The sequence below is a fragment of the Phoxinus phoxinus genome (genome assembly GCF_949152265.1).
Source record: "Phoxinus phoxinus genome assembly, chromosome: 18".
Taxonomy (NCBI): domain Eukaryota; kingdom Metazoa; phylum Chordata; class Actinopteri; order Cypriniformes; family Leuciscidae; genus Phoxinus; species Phoxinus phoxinus.
This window is the reverse complement of record NC_136893.1, coordinates 2,842,454-2,861,832: the sequence shown is the minus strand read 5'-3', so window position 1 is coordinate 2,861,832 and position 19,379 is coordinate 2,842,454. Positions and strand designations below refer to the sequence as shown.

Below are 19,379 nucleotides of genomic sequence, written 5' to 3'. Positions count from 1 at the left end.
GCAGTATAGGGGATTATCACGCTGATACATAGTACTTCCGAATTCAGTGATCTTTGTGCACTGCCACTTCCGGTGAATCACTCATCACTCTGGCGAACCCATGATGGACGACCCTAAGTTTATTTATACTGCATCCCTGGTAAATTTGGTATAATTATACTACATCCCTGGTATACTGCATCCCAAAAAACGTGCTACCTTGTTTTATTTTAAAGTTTGGCCCTTCATCCCGGCGAACCGCTTTAATCCACTTCTTCCTTAGACTCCGTTCAGTCGGGAATCCATGGAAACTTAAAGGATAATTCCGGAATTTAACACCTTGGGTCTATATTGTAGTTTGTTTTGGATGAACAAGAGTGGTGGACAACATTTTTTTGACAATGGTTCCTCTCTCGAGTTTTTGACTATAATAGAATTGGCCATGGACCCATTTAACATTGGAGTCAATGGGCATGTCCGAAAATGTCATTAAAACAGCCAATAATGTTCGTTTACAAAACTGTTAAACTCACCGAGTGGTTAGTGGTGTTCGTTGATGATTATAAACAATATATCGTCGCAATATATGATTCCAATCCGTTTATTTTGCTATAGTGGAACTATTTTTTCAGACACTTCACAACTGTGTAACTTCCGCTCAATATTTGAATCTGAAGCGTTAGCACACTCCCGACCACTTGATGGCGATAACCGATGTGTATGTCTCGCGGGACACTCACGGTCACAGTCGAGTTCAACTTCATATTACAAGTAACAATTAATGAAGGTTTTGTTTGTTTATTTGGCTTACTCTCCCGGAGCACAGTTGCTCTGCTCGCTATCCTTATGAGAAACGGAAGCGAGCAAAAAGACTACATCGACCAAATGTAAACAGCCCCCTTTCCGTTTCCGGTAGCGCATTTATATTAACGAGCACTCAGTCCTTCAACAGAATTCAATGGGATTTTACAAAATGACGAATAAAACACGACAGAAACTGTATTTCGCAACACTTTTTGTTTCTGGAACATCAACGAACATCACTAATCACTCGGTGAGTTGCACAGTTTTGTAAACGAACATTATTGGCTGTTTTAATGACATTTTCGGACATGCCCATTGACTCCAATGTTAAATGGGTCCATGGCCAATTCTATTATAGTCAAAAACTCGAGAGAGGAACCATTGTCAAAAAAATGTTGTCCACCACTCTTGTTCATCCAAAACAAACTACAAGACTCAAGGTGTTAAATACCGGAATTATCCTTTAAATAAGGTTGGCGTTGTTTGTTTGATTGACAAAGTGGAACAGAGCAGTGACATCTAGCCTTCGTTTCAGCCATTGTTGAACTGCGCCGGAAGTGGACATGCACAAAGTTGAAAAATCGCGCCCATGAAACCCGGAAGCGTGATAATCCCCTATTGCGCTGGGCCGTTTCAAACCGCCACTACTAGGCAAGCACGTACTGGTCCGTACACTAAAAAATGCTGGGTTGTTTCAACCCAATTTTGGGTCAAATATGGACAAACCCAGCCGTTGGGTTACTTTTTTAAATACAATTTTTAACCCAACGTTTGGATTTGTCCATATTTGACCCAAAATTGGGTTGAAACAACCCAGCATTTTTTAGAGTGTACTGACAGCGACTCAAATAGTGCCCTATTTAAGGGGATAGGGGGCGTTCAGACAGCAAAACAGCAGCCGACTTTTACAGTTTACAGACACTAAATGAAAAGCTCAGTCAAACTGGTATGTGAATATCAAATACAGTAGATTTTTTTGCCATTATCTAAGAAAATAATGTTTTCAATGAATATTATGGGTTATATCCAATTTTAGCTCCGTTTGTAAAGGACTGCACTGTTTAAAAAATGAAATAACACAACTTACCCTGTAAAGTTATATCCATGTAAACTCGTGTTAAATCTATACAATTTTCATTTTATATCAATACACATTAAATAAACATAACAATAAATTATACACCATATACATAAATCAAATAGTTTGCAATCACTTGCAAATAATAAATATAATGTTATGACTGCAATGATTAATACAAATTTATAATGAAAATAGTTGACAGGACAAATGAGTTTTAATATTTATTAGTCGGGTCTGTATGCTGTGAAGGAAGATTATTTGTTGGTATAATGCCACTTTACAGTTACAAAATAAATATTGTAAAGATACACATGTTGATATTGGATATAATGTTTAGCATTGTAAGTAGAGCAAGTGACTTTAAAAGCAACTCTTCAGTGATTTGAAACCATCTTTCTTGTAACATGCACTGACAAAGCAGACGAATGTCATAAAAAGATAAAACAACATTAAAGAAACTTTAATAATCTGATAATTTATGAAATAACTGCCATGCATTATGAAATATTAGACTCATAAGTTTTACATGACTTCAAATGGCTTTATAAAATTGTAGGCTATTGTTTTACCTTTGTACAAGAACCAGGAAATCACAGAAGATTTCACTGTGAATCATGTTTAGTGTGTGTCATTTCTATCAAGCTGCAAATGTATAAACTGTAACTTTATATTCTAAAAGTGTCTTACACGTTTACACACTCAGCAGGGATGAATGAGGAACTGGTCCATATTTATGATTATGGGCGGAGCTATATGACGTCATCACCGCAGGACAGGTGAGTAAAGACTCAAGTAAAAGTGAAACTGTACAGATGAGCAGGAAGCTTCTTCAAACTAAATTTATTTTCAGAAACTCTGAAATTAACAACCAGATCTGATATTCACTAACTAGTTCAGTAGTTTGGTAGCATTTGGAAGCAGCATCAGATCGTTGGTTGATAAAAGTAGGCTATGTCATTTTTTGGCTGTAATTAAGTCACACTTTAGAGAAAACAGGAAGTACCGGTACTTGAACTGGCGACAGAATGAATGAAAGAACAATCAGAATTATGTTTTTTTCTAAAGTCACAAGTCCATTAAACAAAAATTAAACCTGGTGTTTACAGTTGTTTGTTTAGTGGGTTATTATATTATTTTTTAAATTACACTTTCACCCCTTTCTGTGTTTTCCTTTATATAGAGAGCCTAAGTCCCTCCCCTTCCGGTCGACCACCATGGGACCTTATTTCGGAAAAATATTGTATGGTAGTCAATGGCGAGAGACAACAAATATTTTGATCTCGTTTGAATTGTGCCCCGAATTACACATATGATGTTTGTCAATTTAAAAGATACATTTTAAAGTCAAGAAAGTCGCAGTTTGATGTAAAACTGTTGAGGTATAAGACTGTGAAAATACGTAATTACAAAGACTACAAACCCAGAAGGCGCACATGCGACGTCATACCTTTTCTCTCAATGAATGAAGCTAACTTTACTGAAGCTAACGTCTGTCATTTTTTCTATAGTCTTACATTATAATCCTTACGTTACGCCGTCATGCCTGACTCGTGTTTTGAGCCAGAATACACACATACGAGCAACGGATCTTGTGACGTAGGCTACATAGTGCGAGACGAGAGATGTAGTTCATCGAGCGATTTTCACATACAACTAAACGTTACTCTTCTGTTTTATGACAAACTGCGACTTTCTTGACTTTCATATTTACCTTTTAAATTGACAAACATCATATGTGTAGTTCAGGGGACAGTTCAGACGGAATAAAAAGATAAGTTATCTCTCGCCATTGACTTCCATACATATTTTTTCCGAAATAAGGTCCCATGAGCCGGAAGCGGAGGGGCGGGACTTAGGCTCTCTATATAGACAGATCGTCTCATCTGAGTTGCCTCATAATAGTCTGTCACTGTTCGTCAATGTCAAAATATTTGGGATGACCAATCAAATCAAAGTAGGCAGAGTTAATGTTCACAGAACCGGTTGAGTGTGTGAATTCCAGACTCGAGTCGACGCTTTGGCCAAAAAATGCGAGATAAGACGTAAGTAGCTAAACTTAACATTTCATATTTGACAGCTGTTTTAGGATAGAAATGACAACCGTCAAAAATAATCAGGCAAACTAATAAACTTTTGTCTAATTTCGCAATTTTGATTTGAAAATAGTCCTGTATAATTTACCTGATTCATGGAATGTAATTAGCAACTGTCAATGTGAGATTAATAACAAATGTGTACATATTGTGAATGAATACCAAGCGCTCGTAGCCTAAAGTAAATTAACTTGTCTAAGAAAATTATGGATAAAAAAATAGGTTAAATATCAGTTGACCCTATGTTTACTATCTTCACTGACAGACGAAAATCAAAAAGACTCTATCAGTCAAAGCTCAGCTTTAGGAGGGAAATAAACAGGGCAAGATCAGGAGACTGAGAGAAAAAGTAAGAGTGATCGAGATGAGGAGAGAGAAGCTATTGATAATATAGGCTACTGCCCACTGACATGGTATTAATATTAAAGCTATATTGTAAATAATTGGCCTTTAAATGTCTTGAAATGCACATACCGGTATGCACAAACTTTCTCGGGGGTGCATTTCTCCCAACCCCCCCCCCCCCCCCCCCCCCCCCCCCCCTACATAGCGTGTGTGTGTGTGTGTGTGTATAGCAGTATAGGCCAAATAAAGCACCTTTACACTTTAAAACAAGCTTAGTTTGCTGACAAATTATAAGGTAGTGATCTTACAAATGTTAATGTAAAAAAGTGAATTCTTTAAAAATTCAAGTTTCAGAACGTGAAATAAAAACACTTTAAAAAAAGATTACTAGGTCTGTCATGTGAATTTTTTGGGGGGTGGGAGTTTTTGTTATTCATCCCAAATAATATACAAGCATATTTCAGATAATGAAACAGTTGAATGCTCTTCACACAGTGGTTGAACTGAAAAAGGTTAGTAGACAACATTGTAGTAAATATTTGTTTTGTTTTTTTCACTTTGAAGAAAAAAAAAAAAAACTCCACTAGGCTGGCTACCGGCCTTAGATTCTTCTTCTCATGTTTGAATATGTAAACCCAACACAAAACAAAATTGAGAAAAAGCAAGCATTAAAAAAAAAAAAAAAAGCATAAGAAAAGCATCTTCATTGCAACGTGGATATGTTTGTCCGGGCTCTGCAATTCGGCACTCTAGTCTCGTCAAGTTTGTTTATACGGCGCTTAGTACAATAAATTGTTTAAAATCAAGCAGCTTTATCGAATTAAAGATGAAAAATAGTGTCAGTGTCTTGTTTCATCAGAAGTACAACTTCTCGCCAGTACAAAGGTGTTTAGCAGCCGGAGCGAACTTTTCCGGAAAGTTTGCTTTGGCAAGCCGTTTCGAACTCCAAAAACAAACTCCAAACGAAGTTCGTTTTGGCCTGATTTTGTTCAAAATTACTTCACGTCAGTTCGTTCTTCGATTTCACTTGAAGTATATCGGGCCTTTAAAGCGTTAGTTCACCCAAAAAGATGTAGCTATATAACATTCATCTTTTTGAAAAATACAATCAGTGTCCTGGCTCTTCCAAGCTTTATAATGGGAGTGATTGGCTGTATGTCTTTGAAAGTCCATCAAAGCGCATCTATTCATGATTAAAGTGAAGCGATGCATTCGTGAAGGAAAAATATCCATATTTAAAAGTAAAACTTTATCGACTAAAATAACTAGCTTCCAGCAGACGGCCGGAACTCTCATTATCATTAGTTATCATTACCATTAACTCCCATTATCAAACTTGGAAGATACACCTAGGGTGGCTTCAGGGTGAGTAAATCATGGGCTAATTTTCATTTTAGAACACAAACTAAATTACATAACTTAAATATTACATTATTACATAACGTATTATGAAAGTTGCTCTCTTCAGTGTGGATAATATATTGTCGTTATTACTTATTTTCAGTCATGGCATCCTCTAGTGGTCCTGATCTCAAGATCAATACAACAGTCAGAGAGACTGTGCAACACTTTAAGGAGAAGCTCAATCTAGGAGAATCTGAGGTGTTCTGTGACGTCTGTGGTGGTGAAAGAAAGCAGAAAGCGGTGAAGACCTGCCTGATGTGTCAAAGCTCTTACTGTGACTCTCATCTGGAGCCTCATCTTAGTGTCCCACGTCTAAAGAAACACACACTGATCAATGCTGTGGAGAATCTGGAGGATTATATATGCCAGAAACACGAGAGACCTCTGGAGCTGTTCTGTAGAGATGACCAGACGTGTGTTTGTCTGTTCTGCACTGAAGGAGAACACAGGACTCACAACACTGTTCCTATTGAGGAGGAGAGTCGAGAGAAGAAGGTAAAGAGATACAGTACAAAGAAAACACTTAAACCCTTATAAGCTTATAAGGACGACAACATTGGCTATTCCTGGTTATTTTTGAATAGTAAGAATGTAACTTTTTTTTAATGAAGTGTTATAAAATGAAATCAAAATCAATTATCAAAATAATTTAAGAAAAATCTACTTTTTTCTTGCACCGATCCGTCTGTCAATCTCCCGTTCCATCCTTCCCTCGTGAACAAGACCCCAAGATACTTGAACACCTCCACCAACCTGAAGCGGGGCAAGCCACGCTTTTCCGACTGAGAACCATGGCCTTGAACTTGGAGGTGCTGATTCTCATCCCAGCCGCTTCACACTCGGCTGCATACCTTTCCAGTGCATGCTGAAGGTCCTGGTCTGATGGGGCCAACATGACAACATCATCCGCAAAAAGCAGAGACAAAATCGTGTGGTCCCCAAACCGGACACCCTCCGGCCCCTGGCTACGCCTAGCAATTCTGTACATAAAAATTATGAACAGAACCGGTGACAAAGGGCAGCCCTGCCGGAGTCCAACATGCACCGGGAACAAGTCTGACTTACTGCCGGCAATGCGAAGGGACCGGACAGCATTTAACAAAGGGCCCCAGACCCCATACTCCCAGAGCTCCTCCACAGGACACCTCGAGGGACACAGTCGAATGCCTTCTCCAAATCCATAAAGCACATGTGGATTGGTTGGTCAAACTCCCATGAACCCTCCAGCACCCTGTAGAGGGTATAGAGCTGGTCCAGTGTTCCACGGCCTGGACGAAAACCGCACTGTTCCTCCTGAATCCGAGGTTATACAATCGGCCGTATTCTCCTCTCCAGTACCCTGGCATAGATATTCCCGGGGAGGCTGAAAAGTGTGATCCCCCTGTAGTTGGAACACACCCTCCGGTCCCCCTTCTTAAAAAGAGGTACCACTACCCCGGTCTGCCAGTCCAGAGGCACTGTCCCCACCCGCCACGCGATGTTGCAGAGACGTGTCAGCCAAGACAGCCCCACAACATCCAGAGACTTGAGGTACTCAGGGCGGATCTCATCCACCACCGGTGCCTTGCCACAGAGGAGCTTCTTGACTACCTCGGTGACTTCAGCTTGGGTGATGGACGAGTCCACCTCTGAGACCTCAGCCTCTGCTTCCTCAATGGAAGACGTGTCAGTGGGATTGTGGAGATTCTCGAAGTATTCCTTCCACCGTCCGACGATATCCCCAGTTGAGGTCAACAGCTGCCCACCTCCACTGTAAACATTGTTGGTAGGGCACTGCTTCCCCCTCCTGAGGCACCGGGCCGTTTGCCAGAATCTCTTCGATGCCAACCGATAGTCCTTCTCCATGGTCTCACCGAACTCCTCCCAGGCCAGATTTTTTTGCCTCCACAACCACCTGGGCTGCAGTCCGCTTGGCCTGCTGGTACCCATCAGCTGGCTCAAGAGTCCCAGAAGCCAGCCAGGCCTGATAGGACTCCTCCTTCAGCTTGACGGCATCCCATACTTCCGGTGTAAACCACCAGGTTCGGGGATTGCTGCCTCGACAGGCAGCGGAGACCTTACGGCCACAGCTCCGAGCGGCCGCTTCGACAATGGAGGTGGAGAACATGGTCCACTTGGACTCAATATCTCCAGACTCCCTCGGGGTCCGGTCGAAGCTCCGCCGGATGTGGGAGTTGAAGATCTCTCTGACAGGGGACTCAGCCAAACATTCCCAACAGACCCTCACAGTACGTTTGGATCTGCTGAGTCTGTCCAGCTTCCTCCCCCGCCATCGGATCCAACTCACCACCAAGTGGTGATTAGTTGACAGCTCCGCCCCTCCCGGATAAAACGACCACAAAGTCGATCATCGACCTCCGGCCTGGTGCCACGTGCACTGATGGACAACCTTATGCTTGAACATGGTGTTCGTTATGGACAAGCTGTGACTAGCACAGAAGTCCAATAACAGAACACCACTTGGGTTAAGATCAGGGAGACTGTACCTCCCAATCACGCCCCTCCAGGTGTTACCGTCGTTGCCCAGGTGGGCGTTTAAGCCCCCCAGTAGAACGACGGAGTCCTCAGTCGGAGCACTTTCCAGCACCCCTCGCAGAGACCCTAAGAGAGCCGGGTATTCTGCACTACCGTTCGGCCCGTAGGCACACACGACAGTGAGAGACCTGTCCCCGACCCGAAGGCGTAGTAGGGAAGCGACCCTCTCGTTCACCGGGGTGAACTCAAAAACATGGCGGCTGAGCTGGGGGGCTATATGCAAACCCACACCAGCCTGCCGCCTCTCACCATGTGCAACTTCAGAGTGGTAGAGAGTCCAGCCTCTCTCAAGGAGTGTGGTTCCAGAAGCCGTGCGTGAAGGTGATCCCGTCTATCTCCTGACACAAGCTCAGGCTCCTTCCCGGGCAGTGAGGTGACGTTCCACGTCCCTAAAGCCAGTTTCCGTGTCCAGAGATCGGGTCGTCGGGGCCTCTGCCTTCCACTTGTTTTTTTTATTATAAATCTGCTAAAAGCTGATTTTGTCAACTTTTTAAGAATGTTATCCTCAAAGACATTTCCAGCCACTTTTAATACGTTTTTTTCCAGAGGATAAAGTTATGTGTTTTTCACTGGATGTAGAATAATCTGGCTAAGAGACAAACTGACGTTCATCAGATGATCCAGGACAGAATAAAGAAGATTCAAGAGATCCAGCACTCAGTAGAGCTGAGAAAGGTGAGTGGAAGTTAAAACGTTGTAAAATTGATAATGCATTAAAATATTTCAATCTGCTTAATAAAGGTTCTCAATTAAATAGATAAAATGTAATAGATCTTCCATTTGATCTCATTCATCAGAGAAACACAGAGGAAGAGAAATCCTCCAGTGTTGAGATCTTCACTGATCTGATCCGCTCCATTGAGAAATCTCAGTCTGATCTGCTGAAGATGATGGAGGAACAGCAGAAAGCAGCAGAGAAACAGGCTGAAGATCTCATTAAAGATCTGCATCAGGAGATCACTGAGCTGAAGAGGAGAAACACTGAGCTGGAGCAGCTCTCACACACTGAAGATCATCTCCGTCTCGTACAGGTCTGTGAACATCTCTCTCATCAGTCCTCATATACAGGACAAACACTCTGTTCACAAACCTGATGAGCTGCTTGAACATTTTATTTGTACCAGTCTGTTAGAAATTGTACAAAAAAAACTGAAAAGGTAATAAAGTCAAATTTGAAAAATTAGTTGACTGTTTGAAAGGTAATGTGTAAAACATATAAACTTTAAATATAAAAATAACATTTAACAGTCTTCTCTCTCCTGCTGTAGATGTGCTCATCGCTGGACAGTCGTCCACACACCAAGAACTGGACTGAGATCAGGATTGACTCTGATGCGAATGTGAACTCTCTGTATAGAGCCCTGACTCAACTGAAGAAAACTCTTGAGACACTACATGAAAAACTCAGTCAAACTGGTATGTGAATATCAAATACAGTAGATTTTTTTTGCCATTAACTTTTTTGTCATTATTTTTAAGGAATATTATGGGTTAAATCCAATTTAATTTCAGTTTGTAAAGGACCGCACTGTTTCAAAAATGTAATAAAACAACTAACCCTGTTAAGTTTTATCCATGTAAACTCATGTTTAAGCAGTTTTACTTTAATGACAAGGGAAGGATGTAACTATCTGTGTACATGTGTAATGGAAACCCAGTAAGTAATGCTATGTTTACACTTGGCATTAACGTGCGACCTGTATCCGGATGTTGTCCACATCCACATTGAAAAGACAAGTGTAGACGAGCTTCTGATGGGAATGTTGTCCGATCAGCGTGTCCAGGTCCAGAGGTAGTCGAGGACGCTTTGTGATCGGATCTCAGTGTAATGTAAACGCAATCCAGCCGTCGTGTCTGCATTCACAGGTGGACGTCATATAAATCCCTGCATTTTTTATACAATCGCTCTATAAATGTTCGGGGTCATATTGACCCCTAAACACCAAGCCAGGCAAACACAGTATGAGGGTTAAATCCTCAATGTTTGTCTTATAGACCTCTATTGTAAGTATAAAAACATTCTGCATTGTTTTACAAACAAATGGACGAACAACATTTCCATGCCACTGATGCTGCCAATACAGAAAAACTCACTGAAATTAGTTCTATGAATAATTTATGATTATATTGTCATCTGTGTCCACAGGGTTGAAGTTTGTGCAGAAGTTTGCAGGTACAGTTTGATTGACACCATTTTCTTCAATACTTTTTTATATAATCTGTATTATTTACTGTACGTCTGAAAAAGTGTGCTCTGAAGTTGATTGATAATGTCTGATCTCTCTCAGTGGATGTGACTCTGGATCCTGATACAGCGAATCCACATCTCATCCTGTCTGATGATGGAAAACAAGTCAGTCATGGAGACATTGAGCAGGACGTCCCAGAAAACCCAAAGAGATTTGATCAGGGTCTTCGTGTTCTGGCAAAGCAGGGATTCAGTTCAGGGAGATTTTACTATGAGGTGCAGGTGAAGGGAAAGACTGAGTGGAGTTTAGGAGTGATAAGAGAATCCATTAACAGGAAAGGGGAGATCAGACTGAGACCTGAGGATGGAGTCTGGACTCTGATTCTGATGAATGAGGATCGATATATAGCTTGTGATGATCCAGCGGTTATATTCCCTCAGATAGAGACACCTGAGAAGGTTGGTGTGTTTGTGGATTATGAAGAGGGTCTAGTCTCTTTTTATGACGTGGGGTCCAGATCTCATATCTACTCTTACACTGGTCAGACTTTCACTGACAAACTCTATCCATATTTCAGCCCATGCAATAATGATGAAGGTAAAAACTCAAACCCACTGATCATCACTCCTGTCAGTTAAAATGAAAAAAACATAAACTATAATTAAATATTTGTGAGTTATGTTGTGTGAAATAATATGTTCACACTTTAGATTAAGGTTTAATTCTTACTATTAACAACTTATGCCTCAATAAACTCCTAATTACTGTTTATTAATAGTTAGTAAGTAGGTAAGTTTAGGTATTGGGTGTATTAAGGCATTAATATGTGTGCTTTATATGTACTAATAAATATCCTGCTAATATATCTGCCAATATCCTGGTAATAATAAACTAGTTAATAGTGAGAATTGGACCCTAAACTAAAGTTTTACCAAATATTTAACCATGGTTACATTTGATTGGCCAATTTATTACGAGTTTATATTTTCTAACCCAACAGAAAACAAGATTTGTTTGCTTCTAACTTTAATTTATACTTTGCTTTTTAAATCTACTATGACATTTTACAAAATATGATTTAATATTATACGGTGACATTCTACATAATATACTGAATTTTCAAACTTGAGTTTCTACATGTTATTTTGTAAGGAAATTTCTAAAGCCTTTTTCTCTCTCCTCTCCAGCTGTTAACATTGAACTCTTTGTGAAAGAGTGATTTTTGGTTTATATTGTAATAACTCCAGCATCTGAATAAAGACAAGTATTAAATTCTATAACTGATATTTCTTGTAAACTAAACAGCTTAGTAATTATTATGCAAATGCACTATCATGTAGAGTGTTGTCGAGAGGCCTGGCAGGAGTTAGGAAGGAAGTACAATGGAGTAGTTTTCCGAATGCCAGATGCGATTTTATTTTACAAGCTGCATTTCAAAAGGTGCAGTACAGCACTGAGTTGTTAGAAAATAAATGCGTAGTGCCATCATTGCTTGATGACGTAAGGAACCAAAGAATCGTTTTTTGAACCGGTTCTTTTGGACAGTTCGTTTCAATGAACCGGTTTGTAAGGGTGGTCTTCCTGCAGGGGTTCAGGCTGCAAGACTGCCGAATGACTAAAGAAACATTGTCAGCAAGATGGTAGAAAACTACATTTCTTGTCTATTACCACCCACTGCTACTTATACCAGCGATGGAAATAAGCGCAGTTACAATAGCTTAATATGTGGGAGAGCTTTGCTATAGAGAGTGACGATATTGTATTGCAATAGGTAGCACTTCAAAGTAAATATCAAATCAAAACTAGTTAGCACACTATTTGTAATTAAAAATGGTTTATTGACAAGATATGGTTATGGTTGCACTTAAAATTGTTACAAAATAGATGTATGAGATGATAATAACTTATACCATTAATTGTACCCAGCATATATGTAAAATGTTACCAGAGAGAGAGAGAGACAGAGAGAGACATAAACGCAAAGAAAAGAGGAGGTAAAGAGAGAGTGCCCCAAGGATGGGAGCCAGAGAATAAGAAGAGAGCCAGAGAATAAAAGAGGCAGAGCAACAGTTACAATCTTCTTTTATCCTTTCCAGGTGACTAAAACCCAAATGTGAGACATTCAAACTGACCAATCAGATAATTACAACTTCCCCCAACGTACTAAAGGTGTGGCCATTCATAGACCCCGGTGTCCATCCAGTTTGGCCTACAGGCCTTGATCACTATCAGCACTGTTCACTATCAGCAAACTGTCCTTGTGGTAGAAAGAGGGGATGGAAAACAATAAAAACAAATGTCTTTGTTCATTTTCAAATATCTTGAAATACTTTCAACCCTACAGGTTCAAAAAACGATTCTTCGGTTCCTTATGCGGAAATGAATTAGACTTGGCAACACTACAACGTATAGTACTTGTGCTAAAAACACACACACACAAAAATCAAACGTGACACTAAACACTGCCTTTAGTGGCACATCCACAAAAATGTATTGCATGTCTCAACTCAGACAAACATACTCAAAGCTTGCACAATATAGGTCATAGATCCTCTTCTTAATATCATTAATTAATCTTTGTTGTTAGGATATGTACCAAAAGTTTTTAAGCTGGCTATGATTAAAACGCTTGTTAAAAAACTGCAACTTGATCCTACAGAATTAGTCAATTACAGGCCGATCTCGAATCTGCCTTTTCTGTCAAAGATATTAGAAAATGCGGTATCTTCACACCTATGTTCCTTTTTAGAAAGAAATGATATCTGCGTGGATTTTCAGTCAGGATTTAGACCGTACCATAATACCGAGACAGCTCTCGTTAGAGTCACAAATGATTTGCTCTTATCATCCGATCGTGGTTGTGGTTGTATTAGTGTTACTCGATCTTAGTGCTGCATTTGACACTATCGACCACAACATCCTTTTAAATAGACTCGAACATTATGTCGGCATTAGTGGAATTGCACTAGCATGGTTTAAATCATACTTATCTGACCGTTATCATGAAGAGATGTCTTATCAATCACAAGTTCAGTATGGTGTACCACAAGGCTCAGTACTAAGACCGTTGCTGTTGGCAGTTGCGTTGCGTACCCTACCCACGGCGAGCCGTGCCCACTCGGGTTGAGAGCTCACTCGACTAGGAGTGTTGCTGCGGGCTGGGCGACACCCAACACGTTTGTGAGGTTCTATAATCTCTGTGTACAGCCCTTGTCCTTCTGTGTACTCGCCTCAAGCAGCCAGAAAACACCGGAGACCTGCTTGCTGTGCCATTCCCCTCCTAAAGACTGGATACGTGTGCTGATCCTGCTCCTCAGTTGAGTTCCCCAGCTGGCAAACTTTGTTGGAGTTCCTCCGACACCAGGCTTGACACTCGTATGCAGAAGTGTAACCCTTTGCTTGGCTAGATGCCCATATGTTGTGATCCCTACGGGCTACGGCGATCCCATATGTGTATTTTTCCACGTGTCTTTCCCTTGGGAGAGCCCGCCCTGCCGTCCCTGCCAGTGTTGACTCTCCCCTAACTAGGCCGGAGCAACCATAGAGACATTCCCAATGTAGCACTGCCCTAAAGGCCAGTCCATATGTGTAACCTCCACATGTTACCTCCCTACAGGCAAGATATGGCATTCGAAGCGTTCCTTGAGGCACGCTTTCCCAATGTTATCCAAATAGTCTTACTGTACGGGTCAAGCGGAACAGCAGTGTTTGATCTTCTCTGTGGAGCGCTGGAAGGGTCACCAATAGTGGCGATTTGGTAGGGATCCCAATTAATTTGTCACTTCACGTCTGATGCAATGTCGATTGTGACTGACTGAAAGGGTTACGTATGTAACGACCTTTTCCTAAAGGAGGGAACCGAGACGTTACATTTTACATTAACATTTAGAGCCCTATTTTAACGATCTGAAACGCAAGTAAAAAACGCAAAACGCAAGTAACTTTGTGGGTGGATCCCGGCCAAATCTGAAATGTGTTGGTCTGAAGTCGCTTCATTACTCATAGGTGTGGTTTGGGCGTAACGTGAAATAAACCAATCAGAGCGTCCTCTCACATTCCCTTTAAGAGCAGACGCGCTTGTTCCACGGCGGATTGCTATTATAACGGCGGGTTTGCCGGCGCACGCCAGGAGCGGTTCACAGCCGAGGAGACCGACGTTCTCGTCAGGGCCGTAAAACACAGAGAAGTGACATTGGGGATGATGGAGAAACACACAAATTAGCTTCAGTTAAACAGGCGTATAATAATTTGGGTAAATGTGTTGCTAGATTTATGCCTATTTTTTTCACATCTTCATGGACACAACAATGATTTCCCTCGTGTGTTAATATGTTTCTTTGTAATAATGTATGATTTGCAAAAATGAAAACTGCTGCGTCCGTTTAGATTAGAGAATCAAAGTGTGTGTGTTGTTCACACGGTACATAATGGCCAAGCACGCGCCCTTAAAATACCATATGACTAACGCGCGGTGCCGCTGTCTTTAGACTGGGTTTCTCCTGGTCAGCGGCGGAGTTGTTTTCTGAAACTGCAAAATATCACCAGGGAACGTTTGCGCCGGAACACACTCCTCTTTACACTGAACCGCCCCCGCGAGCGCAAGTTCATTCCCTAATTTACCGACGTGCGTCTGTGGAGGGAAAAGTCCGCTGTGCGCGGGTGCAGAATAGGAATGATACATGCGGCGGTGTACAAAGTCAATTGCGTTGGGTGCAAGATAGGGCCCTTAGTCATTTAGCAGTAAGTCCAAAGCGACTTACAAATGACGACGCAAGCAAGCAAAGCATCATGAAGAGGCAAAAACAACCCAAGAAGTGCTCAAAATACAAAGTTCAGGCCTTGCTTAGAGTAGCATATGTGAAACTCTTTCCACGTTGATGGCCTTACTCGCCCCACTTTTTTATAAGAGTGTAGCAAAATTCTGTCTGTGAAACAAGCTGTTTGTTTTACATTTGCTGAATTATTATTATTATTAACCAATCTATTGTCTAAATGCAGACCTTGTTCAAACTCGTCTGAGCAGTACGCAAGTGTCCACCAGGGGGTGCTATTTACCAAAAGAAAATAAGAGCAGTGTACACTGAGAAACTGTAACGGCCACTCTTGGATATTAGCATACATTGATTTCAGTTTTTGCAAACGTCAAAACAATTCATTGAACATTACACATTTGTAGTGATTTAATTCTACAATTTAAGTCTGAGCATGCAACTATATTATCACCCAAACATTAAAAAAAATATATATATATATAAACCAGCAGCCCATTTGCTGCAACCACATATAAACACATTTAGAGGCAATCCATCAGGGAAGGAATAGAGAACTGTTTTTATAACCATTATTAATGTAATAACATGTAATGTATGATATGATGTGTGAGGTCTTGCATTAGTGCCGGTAGTTACTCTTGAGCTTCCTCTGAACGGTTGGAAGAGGTGCAGGTTTGCATGCGTGTGTGTGTGTGTGTGTGTGTGTGTGTGAGTGAGCTGCTGGCATCCTGTTTAGGCCTCGCTGTGGTTTGCATGATTCAAAGGCTGTGATGACGAAGTGTCAGAGAGCAGAGACTCAGGTTAGGTGGAGCTGGACTGTTACTGTCAGGAAAGTACGACCCGACTGAAAGATGTGCACTTACTGGGGGTTTTTACACATTTTTGGTGAGTTACTTTACATTCTTTCATCAGCTATTGTTCAGGAAGATCTGGCGTATTGAGTAGAGCCTTGTGCTTGAACTTTGGTCATGACATTTATCTTGTCTGAAAGTTTATTAAAACTGTTCAAAGAGAATAATATGTTTTAATCATTGGCTTTGAATTGTAAAAAATCTGAAAATATCTTTCTGTATCCATATGCGATTGTCTTTTTCCATAGACAAACAAGATTTCCTAAATATCTCAAACGGTTTCCTCAATAGCGAAGAGATTGAATGAACTTTTAGCCAAATTCTCTTGTTTCTCAGATGTTTTTGCTGAGAAAGACGTTTAGATATCTCACCAACGTGCCCATATTTCCAATCTAAAGTCACGAGATCTCAATATGAACTTGATGAATGATTTTTTTTTTTTGTGATGTGAGCTGCTATTCACATTCATTTTATAACTCTAGAGTCTTTCTATTGCCTCATTTGTGTCTGTTTTTATTTCTCTGGTTGTTTGCAATGTCATGAGATTCATAAGATGCTGAATTCATAAATAATAATAATATATATGTATGTATGTGTGCTTAAAACCTATTTTGGAACCGATATCAGTTCCAAAAGTAGGTTAAAAAAAAAACATTTTTAGTTCCTCAAAGAACCTTTCAGTGATCAGTTCTCAAAATAATATTATTTTTTTTCTCAGTGTGAAGAACATTCTAAAAATCTAAAGAACTTTTTTTAACTTTAAAGATTCTTTTGTGGAATGAACAGATTCCATTGATGTTAAAGGTTCGTTATGGAACCATCGATGCCAATGAAGAACTTTATTTTAAAAGAGTGTGTGTGTGTGTGTGTGTGTGTGTATATATACAATATATGCACTTAATTGCTGCCTAAATCAAATTAAGAAATGTAAAAAAAATTATTTATTATGTTTGTCCTCTTTTATTATATTTTCAGCTGTTCTTCTCTTGTGTGATTATGGGATGTTCTCCACCCCGACACCATATTCTACAGTGAGGACCACTATTGAAATATCAAACATATCCGACTCTATCGAGACAACAGCAGAAGCGGCAGATTTTGGAAACCTCACGTGGTCTGATGCGGATGAGTCGAGTGGTTTGCCCGAACTTCCTACAAATACAAGCCATGAAAACGCCTCGGCTCCAAACACTTCAGTCTATAAACCTGAAGGACCGGACACAGGCCCAGTGACCGTGATCCCCAGCACGGCCCGTCCCGAGAGAACCACACACACGCTGATTATTCCTCCTGAGAAAACAAACGGTTGGAGGAAACTTCATAATGTTAAAAGTTTGAAGGTTTTTGAAATCTAGTAATTTGTTAGGTGTTTATAATGGACGATGGAAGCTGTTGTCTATTTACTGTAGCCTAGTGTTTAGAATTATATATCGTTATAGAATTATATAATATAACTATTATTATGTAGTATGAAGTTCTTTTGTGCATCTAACTGATGTTGTAAAGCCGTTGAGCATTATTCAGAGTCTGAGCGCTAAACCAGCTCAAGGTAATGCTTTAAAGTGAGAAATCCAGTTTTCACTGACCTTTTGTTCAAACAATAACTTTCAGAAATATTCATCACCCATTTAAAAAAAATCTATTTAAGCTTCAAAAATGACTCTCTAAAGGCTATGTTGCGGGTTAGAGTACCCAGTGAGCCAATGTATAGAAAAATAATGTAGGAACTATATTTAAATATAAACATATACTTAAAAAACGCTATTTAGGCTTCTGGAGTCGTTTTTGTGAGAAAATGTTACGTCCGCATTTGAAAAACCCTCATGTTACGGCAAACCGGAAGTGACGTAACATGAGGGAGAGCGGTCAAAGTAAACAATAGGAAAGCAATGGATCTCAATGACAGATCGGACGCTGAGGAAATTCTAGCCTAAATGTTTACTCGTATGACAGACCTCAGCCATATAATTATGTGCCTGATATGAAGCCAAGAGAGTAGACAGGCCAGGATTAGACAAAACAACGGTCAGAGGAGACACATTGAGCTGTGGTGTGAGGAGAACGGGGCAGGGGTCTCAACTTAACGTTATACATATATTCACGTTAGCCGACGATATGTATAACGCTATGCTCAGATCACAATATTGTACAGATTATTATCATGTATCAGGCAAAAGTAAAGCTATTATGTAGACCCTTACCTGCATGTGTTGTGTATGTCAGCCATTAGGAGACAGTTTCAAGAGGAAGAGGGACTTTATTATTATTATTTATTATTAGGTTATATATTAATTTTGAAGAAAAAACCCCTGCAAGATGCCCTTTAAGCTCATATCTGACATCAAACAGATGAACGTTGATATACACATTCGTCCACATTCACAGTCAGACGGTTGTTAAGTCATTAATAAAACATGTTTTAATAAGTCTCCTCTACTCACTAAGGCTGCATTTGTTTAATTAAAAATACAGTAAAAATGTAGTGTGAAATATTAGAATTTAAATTTTTTAAATAATTTTCTATGTGAATATATAGTAAGAATTAATTTATTCCTGTGATCAAAGCTGAATCATTACTCCAGTCTTCAGTGGCACATGATCCTTCATTCTAATACGATGATTTGAAGCTCAACGATGATCAATTATTATTGGTACTCAATTATTAATAATGGTTCTTATTATCAATGTTGAATGTGCTGCTTAATATTTTTGTGAAAACCATTTTTTTCAGGATTCTTTGATAGAAAGTTCAAAAGAACAGCAAATATTTTAAATAAAAAAGCTTTTGTATGTAATTAAATGTCTTAATTGTCACTTTTGATCCAATTAATGCATCCTTGATGAAAAAAAGTGTTCATTTATTTTTAAATCTTACTGTTTCTTGAGCATCAGATCATCATATTAATATGATTTGTGTAGGATCATGTGACACTGAAGACTGGAGTAATTATGCTGGAAATTCAGCTTTGATCACAGGAATAAATTACACTTTACAATATATTCACATAGCTTTTTAAAATGATAACGATAATTCACAATTTTTTTATCAAAGACATGCAGCCATGGAGAGCAGAAGAGACTATTTTATATAAATATATAATACATATAATATATAATATAATACATAAATATATAAAACATATAAATTACTTCTGTGTTTTGAAGTTTGTGGTGAAGTCTGTCAAATTCTACTATATTTTTTATTTTAAGTACTTCTATATTTAAACCCATTACACCTTCAGAACAAATGTATAATTGTAAAGAGAGTAACTAAACCGTACAGCCGCTCAGTTGAGAAAATGGCAGCTCTGCGAGTGTAAAGTTTC

General features: G+C 39.7%; 2 protein-coding genes across 2 annotated transcripts in view; both read left to right on the top strand.

The window, feature by feature from the left end:
- The window catches only part of LOC306986002 (zinc finger protein RFP-like), a 20,539-nt gene extending 8,832 nt beyond the window's left edge, over positions 1-11,707 (top strand). The window contains exons 8-14 of the mRNA XM_079588834.1: positions 3,867-3,906; positions 5,807-6,201; positions 8,821-8,916; positions 9,039-9,272; positions 9,510-9,657; positions 10,388-10,414; positions 10,530-11,707. Of these exons, the coding sequence (XP_079444960.1) occupies positions 3,867-3,906; positions 5,807-6,201; positions 8,821-8,916; positions 9,039-9,272; positions 9,510-9,657; positions 10,388-10,414; positions 10,530-11,068 (1,479 nt within the window). The 3' untranslated portion in view covers positions 11,069-11,707. The remainder of the gene's footprint in view (positions 1-3,866; positions 3,907-5,806; positions 6,202-8,820; positions 8,917-9,038; positions 9,273-9,509; positions 9,658-10,387; positions 10,415-10,529) is intronic.
- Positions 10,869-19,379, top strand: part of LOC306986392 (uncharacterized protein) — a 12,922-nt gene continuing 4,411 nt past the window's right edge. The window contains exons 1-3 of the mRNA XM_079589591.1: positions 10,869-10,888; positions 15,967-16,087; positions 17,029-17,358. Of these exons, the coding sequence (XP_079445717.1) occupies positions 16,054-16,087; positions 17,029-17,358 (364 nt within the window). The 5' untranslated portion in view covers positions 10,869-10,888; positions 15,967-16,053. The remainder of the gene's footprint in view (positions 10,889-15,966; positions 16,088-17,028; positions 17,359-19,379) is intronic.